The sequence below is a fragment of the Microcaecilia unicolor genome, chromosome 10, assembly GCF_901765095.1.
Source record: "Microcaecilia unicolor chromosome 10, aMicUni1.1, whole genome shotgun sequence".
NCBI lineage: Eukaryota > Metazoa > Chordata > Amphibia > Gymnophiona > Siphonopidae > Microcaecilia > Microcaecilia unicolor.
Window position 1 is genome coordinate 119,933,110 of NC_044040.1, and position 17,377 is coordinate 119,950,486.

General features: G+C 46.7%; 1 protein-coding gene across 2 annotated transcripts in view; it reads right to left on the bottom strand.

Moving 5' to 3' along the window:
- Positions 1 to 17,377, bottom strand: part of RYK (receptor like tyrosine kinase) — a 1,372,566-nt gene that overhangs the window by 858,153 nt on the left and 497,036 nt on the right. For both annotated transcript variants that reach the window (XM_030217203.1, XM_030217202.1), the window contains exon 6: positions 10,195 to 10,339. In XM_030217203.1, coding sequence (XP_030073063.1) covers positions 10,195 to 10,339 — 145 coding nt within the window. The remainder of the gene's footprint in view (positions 1 to 10,194; positions 10,340 to 17,377) is intronic.

Genomic DNA, 17,377 nt, shown 5'->3' on the forward strand with positions numbered 1-17,377 from the left:
TTCTAATCAGTTCTGCCTCATAAGCTCCTGTGCTTAGCAACCAAGCCAGTATTCAATAACAAAGCAGTGAAAGAGTGACTTCCAAAGAAAAAACTCCATCCTCTAGATAGAAAAAGAATTATAAAATAAAGGGCAAAACTTGTGCCTTAGAAATAATAGAACCAAAACAATACAAACATCCGAAAATTATACAGAATCCAGAAAAATCAAAACCCTCACAGAATTGCAGGCTATGGACTGATCCTTTGGGCCTAAAGGAAAGAAAATTATCAGGTAATTAACAAATTTTTCCTTCCATTACGTCTAAAGGATCAGTCCAGACAAATAGGATGTACAAAAGCAATCCTTAAGAGGGGAGGGACTGTGATAACCCTGCAGTGACAACTGTGGCCCTGAAGAAAGCATCTGCTCGAGCAAACACATCCAAACAGTAATGCTTAACAAAGGAATTAAAAGAAGACCATGTTGATGACCGACAAATCTCTGCCAATGAAACTGCCCTAGACTCTGCCAAAGAAGTAGTCAAAGACCTGGTAGAATGAGCCTCAACTTGCATGGGAGCAGATCTACCCCTCAGATTGTAAGCTGAAGAAATAGCCTCCTTAAGCCATCAAGTGACTGTCGCTTTAGAGGTCGGCAAACCCTTCCAAGTCCCACAGAGGACAAAAAAGTATCAGACTGCCTGAAAACATTGGTAGCTGTAAGGTAGTGCTTCACATCCAAAAGTCGCAGGAACCATATTCCGCAGGAAACATGTTCTGGATTGACAAAGAGAACAACAAACATACTCAACGAAAACAGCCAGTCTCGTGACCTCCAAGGCACTGATACCCCACAATCTTCCCATAGTACAAGCACTCTCAAAAGAACCATAGTGGCTGCTTTTTTTTTTTTTTTTTTTTAAGATAGAGGCAGAAGCGAAGACTGAGATAAAGAGGTAGAAAATGGCAATGGGGGAGCAGGGAGGGACAGACTACTAGGTTTACACCTGGGGCACAGAACATTCTCAACTCCAAACTCAACTGAACCTGCAAGCAGGACAGGAGACCACACAGAAGTAACCACAGCACACAGGAGCTGCTATCCCACCTGCTGGAGATAGATAGTACTGGCTTGGCTGCTAAGCGCAGGAGCTTATGAGGCACAACTCATTAGAGTTCTCTATCACCACCTGCTGGCAGACGGTCACATTCCATTTGTCTGGACTGATCCTTGGAATATAATGGAAGTCACTGTTCTAACAAATTTCATGTGATATACTCAACATCAGTGCCGTAGCTAGGTGGGGCGCAGGGGGAGCGGTTGCTCCCCCAAACAGCTGTTTAGAAAAAAATGGCGCCTATGCGCCTCGTGCCAATAAATATTTTTTTCTGCTCCTTCCCTCCCGATTCTTAATCTTTTCCAGTCTCTTCTGCCCGTCTCTCCCATCCGCGTGGTCACTTTTTACTTCTCTGAAGCCTTCTCCATCCTGCGCAGCACTGCACCGGCGATTCACAGTCAGCCTTCTGCCAGCGTCGGGGGCTCTCCTCAGGCACGTCCCACCTCTGCGGAAAACAGGAAGTTGAAATAGAGTAGGCGGGACGTGCCTGAGGAGAGGCCCCGATGCTGGCAGAAGGCTGAATGTGAATCGCCGGTGCTGCGCAGGAGGAAGAAGACTTCAGGGAAGTAAAAAGTGACCACGTGGATGGGAGAGAAGGGCAAGAAGGGAAGGTGAAAGATGCAACGCTGGGGGGGGGGGGGAGCTGGAGAAGGGAGAAAGCTGCCCGGGGGGGGGGGGTGGGGGGCTGCCCAAGGAGGTTTAATTGACCGGAGTGGAAGTGAGCCTATCTAGTCCACTATAACAAGGAATCCAATTTGGGTAATCTGTCTCCACTTCCACCCCCCCCCCCCCCCCCAAGTGCAGCTGTCATTGCCGTTCAGTTCAAAGCAAGCAAACTTATGATCTGCTGCATGCACATTGTTCTTTATTGTTGGTCCATCTGTAACAACGCTAAAATTGTTGCAGTTGAATAGGCAGTGCCTTAAAAGCTGGAGGAATAAAGAAATCACAGTTGCCCCAGTCCTGCTGCTCCGCTCTCTTCTGCTCCAAATTATTCCAGCTTGTTCCAGTCCTGCTGCAGAGCTCTCCACTCCAGTCACATCGCATCAGCCTACCTGCCCACCTGCTAGCCCATCAACCAACCTGCCTGCTTGTCAGCCCATCAACTTGCCTGCCTATCAGCCCATCAACCAACCAACCTGCCTGCTTGTCAGCACATCAACTACCTGTCTGCCTTCAGCCCAGCACAACTACCTACCTGCCTCCCGCCTGCCGGCTTGCCAGCCCATCAACTTTCCTGCCTGCCAGCTCACCCATCAACCTGCCTGCCCCCCAGCTGCTGTGCTCTCCACCGCACTCACCTGTTCCTGCCTGCCTGCTAGCCAATCAACCAACCAACCTCCAAATTATTCCAGCCTGTTCCAGTCCTGCTGCTGAGCTCTCCACAGCACATCTACCTGCCTGCCCCCAGCCCAGCAACCTACCTACCTGCTTGCCCTCCATCAACCTACCCACCCGCCGCCAGCCCCTCTACCTACCTCCTCACCTGCCAATCTGCCAGTCATACCACCTGCCTACCCACCAGCCTACCCACCTTCTGTTCCAAATCGCTGCCTGCTGTTCCAGTTTTAAGCCTCCAGCTTTCCTGCCCTACCTGTTGCTTAACACCTCAGTCACTACATATGCACCCGTAAACACCTCTGTCACTACTTATGGCCCCCATACACATTCTCTTCCTTGCCCTGTCCCTCCCTAATCTTTTCCCCCTCCCACCACCGCTGTATACCGCACAAACTCACTGCCCATCCCTGTCCTCTCCCGTCCTGCTCACTACTGCAACATCCACCACCTCACCATCTCTACTGTCCTCCTCCTACTTCCTAGCTCTCAACCTTCAACACCTCCTTCCTGCCATGAACCCCTCCCCATTCCTCCTAAGCGCATCCCGTCTTCGTCGCCTTCGTCGCCCTACCTCCCCCACCCTCCTCCGCACTCTCTTGCTCCTTCTCCTGCTATCCGCGGGAGACATCAATCCCAACCCAGGTCCCCCACACCTGTCCTCGTCTCATCCATGCAAACGTTTCCACGATGTCTCCAATCTCATCTCTATTCCCTTCCTCCCCCCCTCCACCCTCCCCTTCTCATGTGCCCTGTGGAATGCCCGCTCGGTCTGCAACAAACTTCCTTCACCCATGATCTCTTCATCTCCTGTTCCCTTCAACTGCTCGCCCTAACTGAAACCTGGCTCACCCCTGATGACTCTGCCTCAGTCGCGGCCCTATGCCATGGAGGTTATCTTTTCTCTCATTCTCCCTGCCCAGCTGGCCACGGTGGTGTCGGGTTACTACTTTCGCCCTCCTGCAGTTTTCAACCTCTCCTCCTACCGCAGTATCACTGCTTCTCATCCTTTGAAGTTCACTCCATCCGTCTATTCTACCCGCTGCCACTCAGATTTGCAGTCGTTTACCGCCCCCTGATAAGTCCCTCTCTTCCTTCCTTACCAACCGATGCCTGGCTCTGTTTTTCTTGAACCCTCATCCCTCATTCTTGGAGACTATAACATACACACTGATAACCCATCCGACTCATACGCTTCTCAGTTCCTCATTCTAACCTCCTCCTTCAACCTCCAACTGAGCTCCACCACCCCCACTCACCAATCTGGCCACTGTCTTGACCTCGTCCTCTCCTCTACCTCCTCACCCTCCAATTTCTATGCTTCAGCTCTTCCTCTCTCTGACCATCACCTGATCACCTTCACAGTTCATCACCCTCCCCCTCAGTCCCGCCCAACACTAACCACTACTTCCAGGAATTTCCAGGCTGTCGACCCTCCAACCTTATCCTCTAGTATCTCTAATCTCCTCCCTTCCATCATGTCCTCCGAGTCTGTCGACAAAGCTGTCTCCACTTACAATGCCACTCTCTCCTCTGCTCTGGACACCCTTGCACCATCTATCTCCCGTCCCACTAATCCCCAGCCCTGGCTGACCCCTTGCACCCGATACCTTCGCTCCTGCGCCCGATCGGCTGAACGCCTCTGGAGGAAATCTCGCACCCATACTGATTTCATTCATTACAAATTCATGCTATCCTCCTTCCAGTCCTCCCTATTTCTCGCCAAACAGGACTATTACACCCAATTGACTAAATCCCTCGGCTCTAACCCTCGTTGTCTCTTCGCCACCCTTAACTCCTTCCTCAAAGTGCCCTCCCCCCCACCCCTCACTCTCTCCTCAATCAATGGCTGACTACTTCCGCGACAAGGTGCAGAAGATCAACCTCGAATTCACCACCAAACCTTCTCCTACTCTTCACCCTATAACCCACTCCCTCAATCAACCAACCCAGGCCTCCTTCTCCTCTTTTCCTGACATCACCGAGGAGGAAACCGCCCATCTTATTTCCTCCTCGAAATGCACCACCTGTTCCTCTGACCCCATCCCCACCAACTTCCTTAACACCATCTCTCCTACTGTCACCCCCCCCCCCCCCATCTGTCATATCCTCAACCTCTCTCTCTCCACTGCAACTGTCCCTGACACCTTCAAGCATGCTGTTGTCACACCACTCCTCAAAAAACCATCACTTGACCCTACTTGTCCCTCCATCGCCCAATTTCCCTCTTACCCTTCCTCTCCAAGATACTTGAACGCGCCGTTCACAGCCGTTGCCTTGATTTTCTCTCCTCTCATGCCATCCTCGATCCGCTTCAATCCGGCTTTCACCCCCTACACGCGACAGAAACGGCACTATCTAAAGTCTGCAATGACCTGTTCCTTGCCAAATCCAAAGGTCATTACTCCATCCTCATCCTCCTCGACCTATCCGCCGCTTTTGACACTGTCAATCACAATTTACTTCTTGCCACACTGTCCTCATTTGGGTTCCAGGGCTCTGTCCTCTCCTGGTTCTCCTCTTATCTCTCCCACCGTACCTTCAGAGTACATTCTCATGGTTCTTCCTCCACCCCCATCCCGCTCTCTGTTGGAGCTCCTCAGGGATCTGTCCTTGGACCCCTTCTTTTTTCAATCTACACCTCTTCCCTGGGCTCCCTGATCTCATCTCATGGTTTCCAATATCATCTTTATGCTGATGACACCCAGCTTTATCTCTCCACACCAGACATCACTGCGGAAACCCAGGCCAAAGTATCGGCCTGCTTATCCGACATTGCTGCCTGGATGTCCAACCGCCAACTGAAACTAAACATTGGCCAAGACCGAGCTTATTGTCTTCCCACCCAAACCCACCTCTCCTCTCCCTCCACTCTCTATCTCAGTTGATAACACCCTTATCGTCCCCGTCTCATCTGCCCACAACCTCGGAGTCATCTTCGACTCCTCCCTCTCCTTCTCTGCGCATATCCAGCAGATAGCCAAGACCTGTTGCTTCTTCCTCTATAACATTAGCAAAATTCACCCTTTCCTCTCCGAGCACATCACCCCAAACTCTCATCCACTCTCTCATTACCTCTCGCCTTGACTACTGCAACCTACTCCTCACTGGCCTCCCACTTAGCCATCTATCCCCCCTTCAGTTCGTTCAGAACTCTGCTGCACGTCTTATCTTCCGCCTGGACCGATATACTCATATCACCCCTCTCCTCAAGTCACTTCACTGGCTTCCAATCAGGTACCGCATACAGTTCAAGCTTCTCCTACTAACTTACAAATGCACTCGATCTGCAGCCCCTCCTTACTTCTCTACCCTCATCTCCCCTTACGTTCCTACCCGTAACCTCCGCTGTCAAGACAAATCCCTCCTTTCAGTACCCTTCTCCACCACCGCCAACTCCAGGCTCTGCCCTTTCTGCCTCGCCTCACCCCATCCTTGGAATAAACTCCCTGAGCCCATACGCCAGGCCCCCTCCTTGCCCATCTTCAAATCCTTACTCAAAGCCCACCTCTTCAATGTCGCCTTCGGCACCTAACCACTATACCTCTATTCAGGAAATCTAGACTGCCCCACCTTGACATTTTGTCCTTTAGATTGTAAGCTCCTTTGAGCAGGGACTGTCCTTCTTTGATAAACTGTACAGCGCTGCGCAACCCTAGTAGCGCTCTAGAAATATTAAGTAGTAGTAGTAGTAGTAGAGTATCACTAAAAGAGCATCAAAAATTATTGTTGCTGGTAGAATATGGTAATACTAGGGCCCAGCTAAGGAATAAGTTATTTTGAGTTAGTCTTCACTGGACCAAACTTGCTTTCCTTGTGCCATCACTAACCAGCAGGATAGGCAGTGTCTTGAAAGGTGGAGGATAAAGGATTTTTTTTTTTAGATTTATATCACACATTATCCCAAGCAAAGTCGGATTCAGTGTGGCTTACATTTGAAAATACAGTGAGACAGAATAATAGAATTTAGTTATATCATGGGAATAAATAGATGGATGTGTCTGAAACATTTAACAAAATTGAGATTGGCATATATACCCAACTGGGCATTTAAAAGTTTGTCATTTATTGATACCACATGTTCAGAAATCATAGCCATAAGTATAGACAGTTATTCAAAGATTATCACATGGGAGGGGAAGGAGATAGGGACACAAAGAGGGCACTACTGGAAAGGGGAGAAGGAGATAGGGACAGAGAGGGGCACCACTGGAAGGGGGAATGGGGATATGGGGACTATGGTGGAAAATGGGTGAGATGAGGACAAAGAGGTAATGCTGGAAAAGGGGAAGATGGGGACACAGGACAATGTTAGAAAACGGTGGGGACACCAGGACGGCAGATGCTAGAAAGTGGGAGATGAGGAGACCAGGTAGGCTTGTGCTGAAAAAGGGGGGAGATGGGGACAAAGAAAGGGCAGATGCTGAACATGGCGATACGATAGGGACAAGGGGACACAGAAGGGAGATGCTGAACAGGACAAATAGTGGTGCAGAGGAAAAAAGGATGGTGCACTTGGAGACAGAAGAAATGTCAGATGGGCAAGACAACATCCGTAAAATCCGCCCCTTTCTATCCGAGCACTCTACCAAAACCCTCATCCACACCCTTGTCACCTCTCGTTTAGACTACTGCAATCTGCTTCTTACTGGCCTCCCACTAGTCACCTCTCCCCTCTCCAATCGGTTCAAAACTCTGCTGCCGTCTCGTCTTCCGCCAGAGTCGCTTTACTCATACTACCCCTCTCCTCAAGTCGCTTCAATGGCTCCCTATTCGGTTTCGCATCCTGTTCAAACTTCTTCTACTAACCTATAAATGTACTCACTCCGCTGCTCCCCAGTATCTCTCCACACTCGTCCTTCCCTACACCCCTTCCCGTGCACTCCGCTCCATGGATCAATCCTTCTTATCTGTTCCCTTCTCCACTACTGCAAACGCCAGACTTCGCGCCTTCTGTCTCGCTGCACCCTACGCCTGGAATAAACTTCCTGAGCCCCTACGTCTTGCCCCATCCTTGGCCACCTTTAAATCTAGACTGAAAGCCCACCTCTTTAACATTGCTTTTGACTCGTAACCACTCGCCTCCACCTACCCTCCTCTCCTCCTTCCTGTACACATTAATTGATTTGATTACTTTATTTTTTGACTATTAGATTGTAAGCTCTTTGAGCAGGGACTGTCTTTCTTCTATGTTTGTGCAGTGCTGCGTACGCCTTGTAGCGCTATAGAAATGCTAAATAGTAGTAGTAGACCCTGTAAAGGTAGAAGAAACAGAGAAAAACAGAAAAGGGACAGTGGGACCAAAGCAAATGAGAAAATAAATTGGTCAAACAACAGTAGAGGGGTCCGAGTGCATTTTCTTAAGTCATTTTGGATGTACTGCAGCACAGATATTGATGGGTAGAATCAGGGACTGCAAATCCCACATGAATTTGGGATGTGAGTTCACACTAGGACTGGTTGAAAAATCTCCCTTCTGGAACTGGATCACTTGGCAGCTCTATACACAGCTATTTGATAGTGGGGACAGAAAACGAAAGATCAGTGCCAAACAGATATAGAAAATGAAAGGCAGAAGACAAGAGGCAAGAGAAGAAATAGAAAGGTCAACCTGGAAAAGAATTTGTAAAAGAATTTGTAAGGCTGAGTCATGGAACATGGAAAAAAAGACTATTCCCAGACAACAAAGGTAGAAAAAATTTATTTTTATTTAATACTTTGTAAGCACGGAGATGTACCTGCTTTGTAAAATGTACATTTTTTTTTTTTGCAAAGTACAGGAGAAAATGCATTTCTGTCTCTTTTTTTTTTTTTTGCAAAGTACAGGAGAAAATACATTTCTGTCTCTTTTTTTTACCAGTATTACACTGTTTAGAGTCTGGCTTCCTTGGGCAGGGGGTCTCTATTTCAATTTTTTTTTTTTTTTTTTGGGGGGGGGTCGTGGCTCCCTATTATGCATTAGATTGGTAGCATGGAATGTTGTCACAATTTGGGTTTCTGCCAGGTGCTTGTGACCTGGGTTGGCCACTGTTAGAAACAGGATACTGGGCTAGAAACAGGATATTGGTCTGACCCAGTATGGCTACGCTTGTGTTATATAGATGAGGGTCTGTCCATGTTTTGCATGTGTGACTGAGGTGAAGGATTCTGCCAGCATGTAGTATCTATGTAGGAATGTGTAACAGTGCAGCTTGTTCCAGTTTCCCAATAGTAGGTATATTGGTGCTCCAGAGCCCAGTGTAATATATATAGCACTGTCTTCTGATAGGTGGTTTAGGGCTATTATGGTGTGGTAAGTTTTGTGTTCTAGGGCAGTCCTGGAGTACCCCCTTGCCAGTCAGGTTTTCAGGCTATCCACAATAAATATGTATGACATTGATTTGCATATACTGCCTCCATTACATGCAAATCGTTTTCCATGCAGATTCATTGTGGATAGCCTGAAAACCTAAATGGCAAGGGGGTACTCCAGGACCACCTAGGGAAACACTTCTCTAGGTCCCCACTGTAATATTTATAGCATTGTCTTTTCATAGGTGGGTTAGGGTTGTTTTGGTGTGGTAAGTTTTCAGTATATGTTGTGGGTGTCTTTTTGAAAGGGGTTTGTGTTATTTCACAAAGTGTCTAGCCCTATTTGAAAGTAGGCTCTGGGGCAAGGGCCACCAAAGGTCACCCAAGATAAAAACGCTCAAGACTAGTGTTCTTCATATCCTTAGAGTCGCCACACAAACAAAAGCCAATCTGATTTAAACAAGGTGTCTAGCAGTGGAAGGACTGGGTGTGCTATTCCTGAGGTGGTCACGATTTGAATATTTTTATTTTAAGTTAAGAAGACAGGTTGCCTGCTCTGGCCAGTCCAGGGACCTCTTCTGCATCCTGCCTACTGATGTAACTTACTGTTTCCTTGTAGGCAGGACGCAACAGAGACAGCCTATATTAATCATTGCCTGCCACAGCCCCTTAGGAACAACACAGACACTGCTGTCTAGCTGACACCAACTGACGCCTATTTTATAAAAGTCTGCTCCCCCTGAAATCAAAACCTGGCTATGCCTCTGCTGAACATACAGCTTTGTATAACAAGTTTGGTTCTGATTGGCTCTCTTTTGGGTCCATGTCTCATGAAAGCATGTTTTTTTCTAACTAAGAAGATTTCAATTATATGTATTTAGTTTAGAAACAGTAGAAGACAGTGGAAAGAAAAATGGTTACAAAATTAGTATGCATTTCCACTCTTGTTGGTTTGGGCTGATCATAAAATAAACTCAGCTATACTGTGTACTTAATATACAGATCAATATTCATCCCACAACAGTCAGTATTTTTTTTTAACAATGGGCACTAAAGGCTTTTATATCTAGATATTCTGTGCCGGGCTTATACGCAGCTACCAGTGCTAAATGTCCAGATATAATACAACCACCAGCACAAATCCGGGTATCTGCAATATTCAAATTGGTACCTGAATAAAGTTATGAGAGCCTATTTGCTGTCTTAACTTTATCCAGATAGTTATCCAGTTAGCAGACTGGGAAGCTCCTCCCAAGACTCTGTCCCTGGACTGTCGTGGCACAGCCTGGATACTGCTGAGGCTGTCTAACCAAATTTTCAGCAGCACTAAGTGCCACTGCAAATCTGGCTATGACCTGCTGAATATACTTATCCAGGTAGTAGCCGACCCTACCTAGTTAAGTCCTGCTGAAAATCAGGCCCATAATGCCCACTACAGCTATCTAACAAAACCATTGAGAACTTACCTATCATCTAGCTCAACTCTCTTCATACTGTGGAGATGCAAGACAGATAATATAATTGCTACCAGGAATATGACTGCACAGCAGACACCAACGCTGATATAAAACACACGGGTGGAGGTAGTGGGAGCCACGTTTACTGGATCATCTGAGCAGAAAGAGCAAGGGCAAAAATCAAACCAAATATACATATATTCCATTTTCTATCAAAATATACATCTATAAAAGCGTAAGTATATATGTATATGACTACAAGGGTGGAAAAGCTTTATAGCTCTTTACAGGACAGGGGTGTCCAACATAGCTATTTTACCTATTTAGCTAGCACACATGACTGTAAAGCATCACAGAGCTCCCCAGAAGAATTAGAGAAATCAGAAAGGAGTTTTTATGAGCAGCAGATATTCTGTAACTGTAAAGGAGGAAAAATTAATTTATAGGCAATTTGAAAAGCATTCTCTCTCACCTTTAACAGGTATTTTCCATAGACAACAAGAATGAGCAGGCACACAACTGGGTTACATCCCCATACATCACCATGGTGGAGCAACTCTCCCAGAGCTCAGAACTAAATGTAAAGTTCTGAGCCTATGTGGCTCTTACCACATGTTCAACAGCACAAGAAGGAATGTACATCACAGGGAGCTGAGAGGGACACAATTGCTACAGGTAAGAAAGAATGCTTTTTCCATCCAGACACAAAACTTAGTCAGGTATTGACTCCCAAACTTAGGGCTATTCTTACTGTTATAATAGTAAATTCTAAATAAACTTGAAATTTGATTAGAATTTACTATCCTATCTGTCAAAACGCATGTCTAGGTGGCTTACAATTTAAAATACTTAGGAGAAAAGGTCAATAGCAAGATGTGAATGAGGAAAGACAGAATAGATCTACAATTTTGATAGGACAGAAGAAGAAGGAGTAAGGGAAGGAAAGGGTTGATCTAGTCAGTCAGGTTCATCAGGCTCACGGACTGCAATGGAAGGACTAGAAATACACATCCGAGAAAGAAAGGTTTTGAGTTCTGTTTTAAGTTTTAGAGAGATGTTTGATGCCAGAGGGGCTGTGCGTTCTCATGGTGGGGGGGAGGGCACTCGCGCATGCGCAGTGGGGTGTGGCTCGTGCTTCACGGGGTTCTGACTTGTGCTTTGCCATGGATGCCGGACTGGGCGACGCGGATCGACGTCTACCCATGTGAGAATGTGAGGCCTGCTGTCCTCAGAGAATACCTGCTACAGGTAAGTATCTTCGCTTTTGTTTGTTTTAAATGTGCCACTATGTAACTTTTATGGAGTATCCCCCTGGTCTTTGTACTTGTTGAAGGAGTAAATAATTGATAATGTTTGCCTGTTCCACCCATTCAGGATTTTATGGACCTCGGTTATATCTCCCTTCAGCCGTCTCTTCTCCAAACTGAAGAGCTCTAACCTCTTAAGCCTTTCCTTAAGCACTTCTATCCCCTTAATAATTTTGGATTTCCCTTCTCTGACCCATTTCTTGTTCCACTATCAGGCTTATTTTCGAAAGAGAAGGGCACCCATCTTCCGACACAAATCGGGAGAAGGGCGTCCTTCTCCTAAGGTCGCCCAAATCGGCATAATCGAAAGCCGATTTTGGGCGCCCTCAACTGCTTTCCGTCGCAGGGACGACCAAAGTTCACTGGGGCATGTCGGTACTGTAGCGAAGGCGGGACTGGGGTGTGATTAAGAGATGGGCATCCTCGGCCGATAATGGAAAAAAGAACACTTGGCCGACTTTATTTTATTTTTTATTTATAGAATTTTATAATACATAATATTCAATCTTGAATAATAATACACAATATATGCAAGTCTTCATCATGAATTAAGTAGAAACAAAATATAGAAATAAATTCAAAAATATCGACCACAAAATCAAGGTAATCTGATCCAAGAAACAAGAAAAGTGTATATATAATTCTAACCCTAATAGCTAGATTTATCCTCATACCTAATAAACCAAAAAACTGCGCCAAGCTCTGGCGGTTTACTCCAAGTTGCTATACAGTGTTACATTCAGGTCTAAACTTTCACATTTATATCCTCTCTACTTTTTAGAAAATCCTCCAATTGTTTAGGTTCAAAAAACTGATACTGTTTTGCTTGCAAGAGTATCCTACAAACACAAGGAAATTTCAACAAAAAATTTGCTCCAAGGGCTAAAACTCTTGGACGCAATACAAAAAATAGTTTACGTCTTTTTTGGGTTTCCCTAGACAAGTCTGGGAAAACCCTAACTTTTGAACCCAAGAATAAATAATTCAAATGTCTCAAAGACAACCTGAGTACTGCATCTCTATCTAACTCCAAGGCAAATGTTACCAACAGAGTGGTTCTCTGTGTAACCACTTCTAATGATGATTCCAGGAATGCCATCAAGTTCATTGAATCTTGAGGGTTCAAATTTTCTGGTATTTTACCAGTAAATTGAAGATAATATGCTCTTGTAATAGGTGGCAATGAAGTGCCGGGCATCCCCAAAATCTCCACCAAATATTTCTTAACCATTTGTACAGGAGAGATTAAAGGTGATTTTGGAAAATTTATAATACGCAGGTTAAGTCTCTTGGACTGATTTTCCAAATATTCCATGCGTCTAGAAGCAAAGTTTCTTTCTTTAATCAGCGATTGTTCCACCAGTTCCATTTTCTCAAGTTTAACAGAAAGACTTTTTACTTCAGCAGCATGGACATCATTAATTTGCAATTGTTTTAGTGCAGTCTCAGCCAAAACCTTAATAGTTTCAGAATTTTTTTTAATCACTGATTGCAAAGTTGAGAGGGTCGTGAAGTTCAGATCCCAAAGTGACTCTAAAGTCACTAGAGCAGGTTTTCCAAAATTCCCCTTTAATCGCTTGTTACAGGATACTCACAGCTGAGGAGACCACAACAGGAGCTGCACTTTTCTCTGGTATATTCAAGCGCTCAGCTGTTGAACCGGCTGCAGGCGGGTTCCCTCCCTGTGCTCCCTACACCTCCAGGAGTTGAAGTGCCAGGACTCTCCTGAAGACTCTCACTTCCTGGTTGGGGGGGGCGCTGCACGAAAAACAGGGCTCAAAGAAGCCCCGTCGGCACTGTCGGTCAGCTCCAATGTGCTGACTCCAGCAACAGGAGTAGAAAACATCGCCGAGCCAGACGCGATTCCGAACTGCTTGAGCGTCGGCTTTTGGAGCGGAGGTTTCCCGCCGGGGAGAGAGGGAGTCTCCCTGACTTTCCCTGGCCTCTTACCCATCTATCCGACAGGTAAGAACGCTCTTTCAGGATCCGCTGGAGCCCGTCTCACAAACGCGTCTGTTAGCGTCAGTCACAAAGTCGCCATCTTGGATCCCACTTGGCCGACTTCAGTTGGTCCATTTTTTCTTGCGACCAAGCCTCAAAAAGGTGCCCAAACTGACCAGATGACCTCCCCTTTCTCCCCCAGTGGTCACCAACCCCCTCCCACCCTAAAAAAAAAATTAAATTTTTTTTTTTTGCCAGCCTCAAATGTCATACCCAGCTTCATGACAGCAGTATGCAGGTCCCTGGAGCAGTTTTAGTGGGTGCAGTGCATTTCAGCCAGGCGGACCCAGGCCCATCCCCCCCCCACACCTGTTACACTTGTGGTGGTAAATGTGAGTCCTCCAAAATCCACCCGAAACCCACTGTATCCACATCTAGGTGCCCCCCTTCACCCCTTAGGGCTATGGTAGTGGTGTACAGTTGTGGGGAGTGGATTTTGGGAGGGGTTTGGTGGGCTCAGCCATAGGCGGTCGGTGGCCCAACTGTTTGGGGAGGCTAAATGGGGGCGGGGTTAGGGGTGGAGCCAGGGGTGGAGCTTAAATCCATAATTGTCTGATAACACACAGAAAAAATAAATAAATAAAAATAAAAGTCACAATACCTTTTTATTAAATTTAGATATTAGATATGTATCATATGTCAAAGAATAAAGTGGTTGCTCAAAGCATATACTAACCACAATCGCTCAACTGTAAAACACTATGCACAAATTTGTACAAAAACACACTCAGAACCTTACTGTACCATAACACTAGGTAGACCCTAATACACCAATATACCACCCATATGGAAAATGCAGACCGTTAACAATATGAAACAAGGGATCATAATATCACAATTCTCATTAAAGCCACAAAACACCCTTTTAGGTTGGATAGTGTTCACAATGAGCTCCTTTTATTAACGACTATATGTAGATCCTTCAAGAGGTAGTGTGTCGTGATTTAGGCTCTAAAACCCTTTCTGATGTTTTGGTGCCACCTCAGTAAAGCCAATACACAATCTCGCCACTGCAAAACACTATACACAAACTTGTGCAAAAACACATTCATAACCTTAGCAAACCATAACAGCACTAATTCCAAGGACAGGACGAGCTACAACCTTATGCGTGGAAAGGCAGCACTGTAATTACACCGGGCTCTAAAACCTAGTGAAACAAAAAAAAAACCCCAAAAAGGGCTGTAAATACTACACACTAGTAGAATACTGTACCTTCATTACACATAAAAAACACATGACACAACAGATATGAAGGCAAAACTGGAAAGTTACCTCAAGAAGTCAGACTCAGCATGCAGCAATACTAGAAAAATTGAAACTTACATGCAAAATATCACAGATGCACATTTCCAAAAGCTGACATATTCCAGTTAATAAATTCTGAATAAAATACTTTTTTTTACCTTTGTTGTCTGATCATTTAGTTTTTCTATTCACTTTGGTCCCAGTGTCTACTTTCCATTTGATATTTTTTCTCTCACCATGTCCACCATCCTCCTGTGTCCTTATGCATCCTGTCTACCATCTGTAGCCCTGTCCCTATCCTTTCTCCAGTTTCAGCATCTGCCCTCAAAGTGTTCCGATCCAGCCCTTAAATTCAGCAATTTCCCCTCCATCCATATCCAGCATTTCTCCCATCCCCTCCATCCATGTGCATGTACTTCCTTTGTCTTTCCTTCCCTCCATCCTTGTCCAACATTTCTCCTCTGTTCCCTGCCCTCCACTCCATCCTTGTCCAGATTTCTCCTCTCTTCCCTCCCCTCCATCCATCCATCGATGTCCAGCGCCTTCCCTCTTTCTCTCCTACCCTTCCATCCAGTGTCAGCCCTCTTTCTCTCTCCATCCTCCTACCCATTACCCTCTCCCAATCCTTCCGTCTATTGTCTCCCTCTCCTTCCATCCATTGTCTCCCTCTATATCTCCTTCCTTCTAAACAGTTCTCTCTCGACCCTTTTCCATTCAGCATGTCCTCTCTATCCCCATCCTTCCAGTGTCTTTCCCTCCCTACCCTTACGTCCATTGTCTTCCCTCTTTCTGCCCCCTCCTTCCAGCTTTTCCCTCTTTCTCCCTCCTTTCATTCAGCATTTCTCCGTCTGACAGCTAGGGTATCCCCCAGTTTCTCCCCAGCAGCTTCTCTCTCCTGCCCATGTCCCCTCTTTCTCCCCCCATCTTTCCACTAATTTCTCTCTCGCTCTCTCTCTTTACCCCTCTTCCATCCAGCATCTTCTCCCTGGCTCTCCCCTGCTCTTTTCCATGGCCCCTCTTTCTCTCCCCATCTCTCTCTGGCTTTCCCCTGCTCTTTTCCATGTCCCTGGCTTTCCCCTGCTCTCTTCCATGTCCTCTTTTTCTCTCCCCATCTCTCTCTGGCTCTCCCCTGCACTTTTCCACTTTCTCTCTCTCTCTCCTCCAGTGTCCTCATGCATCTCTCCTCGCCCTCATGCACCCCACCTTTCTCTTCCCTCCCCTTCTTGCTTCCATCACTCTTACTCCTTTCTCCACCCCACTTTTCCCATTCCCATGCCCTGCCATTGCTTTCTTTCCTCCCTCTTCTCCTTAGATGTGGCATCTCACATCCTCCTCTCTCCACCCCCCTTTCCCTTTGGTCGGTCTGTCTGGCATCGCTTCCCCTCCCCCCCCCCCCGGACTAGTGCGGTACCATATTGCTCTCCCCCTCCGCTCCTGTCACGTCTTTCAACGAGGCTTCCTGTTCCCGTAGCAGCAGCAGCATCAGCAATGATGTAAGCACCGTTGCTTTCAGCCTGCCCTGGAAGCACTCTGAACAGCTTCCCGCGTAGGAGGGACGCTGTCCAGAGAAGCCTTCCGGGGCAGGCTGAAAGCAGCGGTGCTCACATCATTGCTGATGCTGCTGCTGCTACGGGAACAGGAAGCCTCGTTGAAAGACGACGTGACAGGAGCGGAGGGGGAGAGTGGCACCGTACTAGTCGGGGGGACGGTGGGGGTGGGGTAAAGATCGGGACCGTCGTGCACCAGTCGGGGGGGGAAGGGAGCCGGGAGGGACATGTTCACGAGCTGCACCCGCCCCGCCCTTGCTGCACTTCTGGCTGGGGAGGCTTAGCCTCCCCAAGCCTCTTATACCGGGCGCCTATGGGCTCAGCACACAAGGTAAGGGAGCTATGCACCTGGCAGCAATTTGTGAAGTCCACTGCAGTGCCCTCTAGGGTGCCCGGTTGGTGTCCTGGCATGTCAGGGGGACCAGTGCAATACAAATTCTTGCTCCTCCCATGACCAAAAGGCTTAGATTTGGTCATTTTTGAGATGGGCGTCCTCGGTTTCCATTATGGCCGAAAGCCGGGGCCGACCATCTCTAAGGTCGAACATCTCAACATTTGGGTCAACCATCTCTAAGGTCGACTTAAATGTTAAGATTTGGGCATCCCCGACCGCATTATCGAAATGAAAGGACGCCCATCTTGTTTCGATAATACGGGTTTTCCCGCCCCTTCGCGGGGCCGTCCTGCGAGGACGCCCTCATGAAAACTTGGGCGCCCCATTCGATTATGCCCCTCCAGATCTTTTTTGAGATGCAGCCACCAAAACTGCACACAATATTCAAGGTACAGCCCCACCATGGAGCGAATGAGAGGCATTATGATAGTCTTTGATTTATGATCTATTCCTTTCCAAATAATTCCTAACATTCTGTTTCATTTTTTGGTTGCCTGTGCACACTGCGCAGAAAATTTTCATGTATTGCCCATATTGTATCCTTTTGAATTAATGTACGCCACATTGCGCCTGCTCTTGTGGGAAAATGTGGGGTAAAAATGCACCTAAATAAATAAATAAAATTTTTGTTCTGATGTTCAGGGCCTTAAACCAAATAAAAATTGCTTTCCAAGTACGTTGATGAATTATTTCTC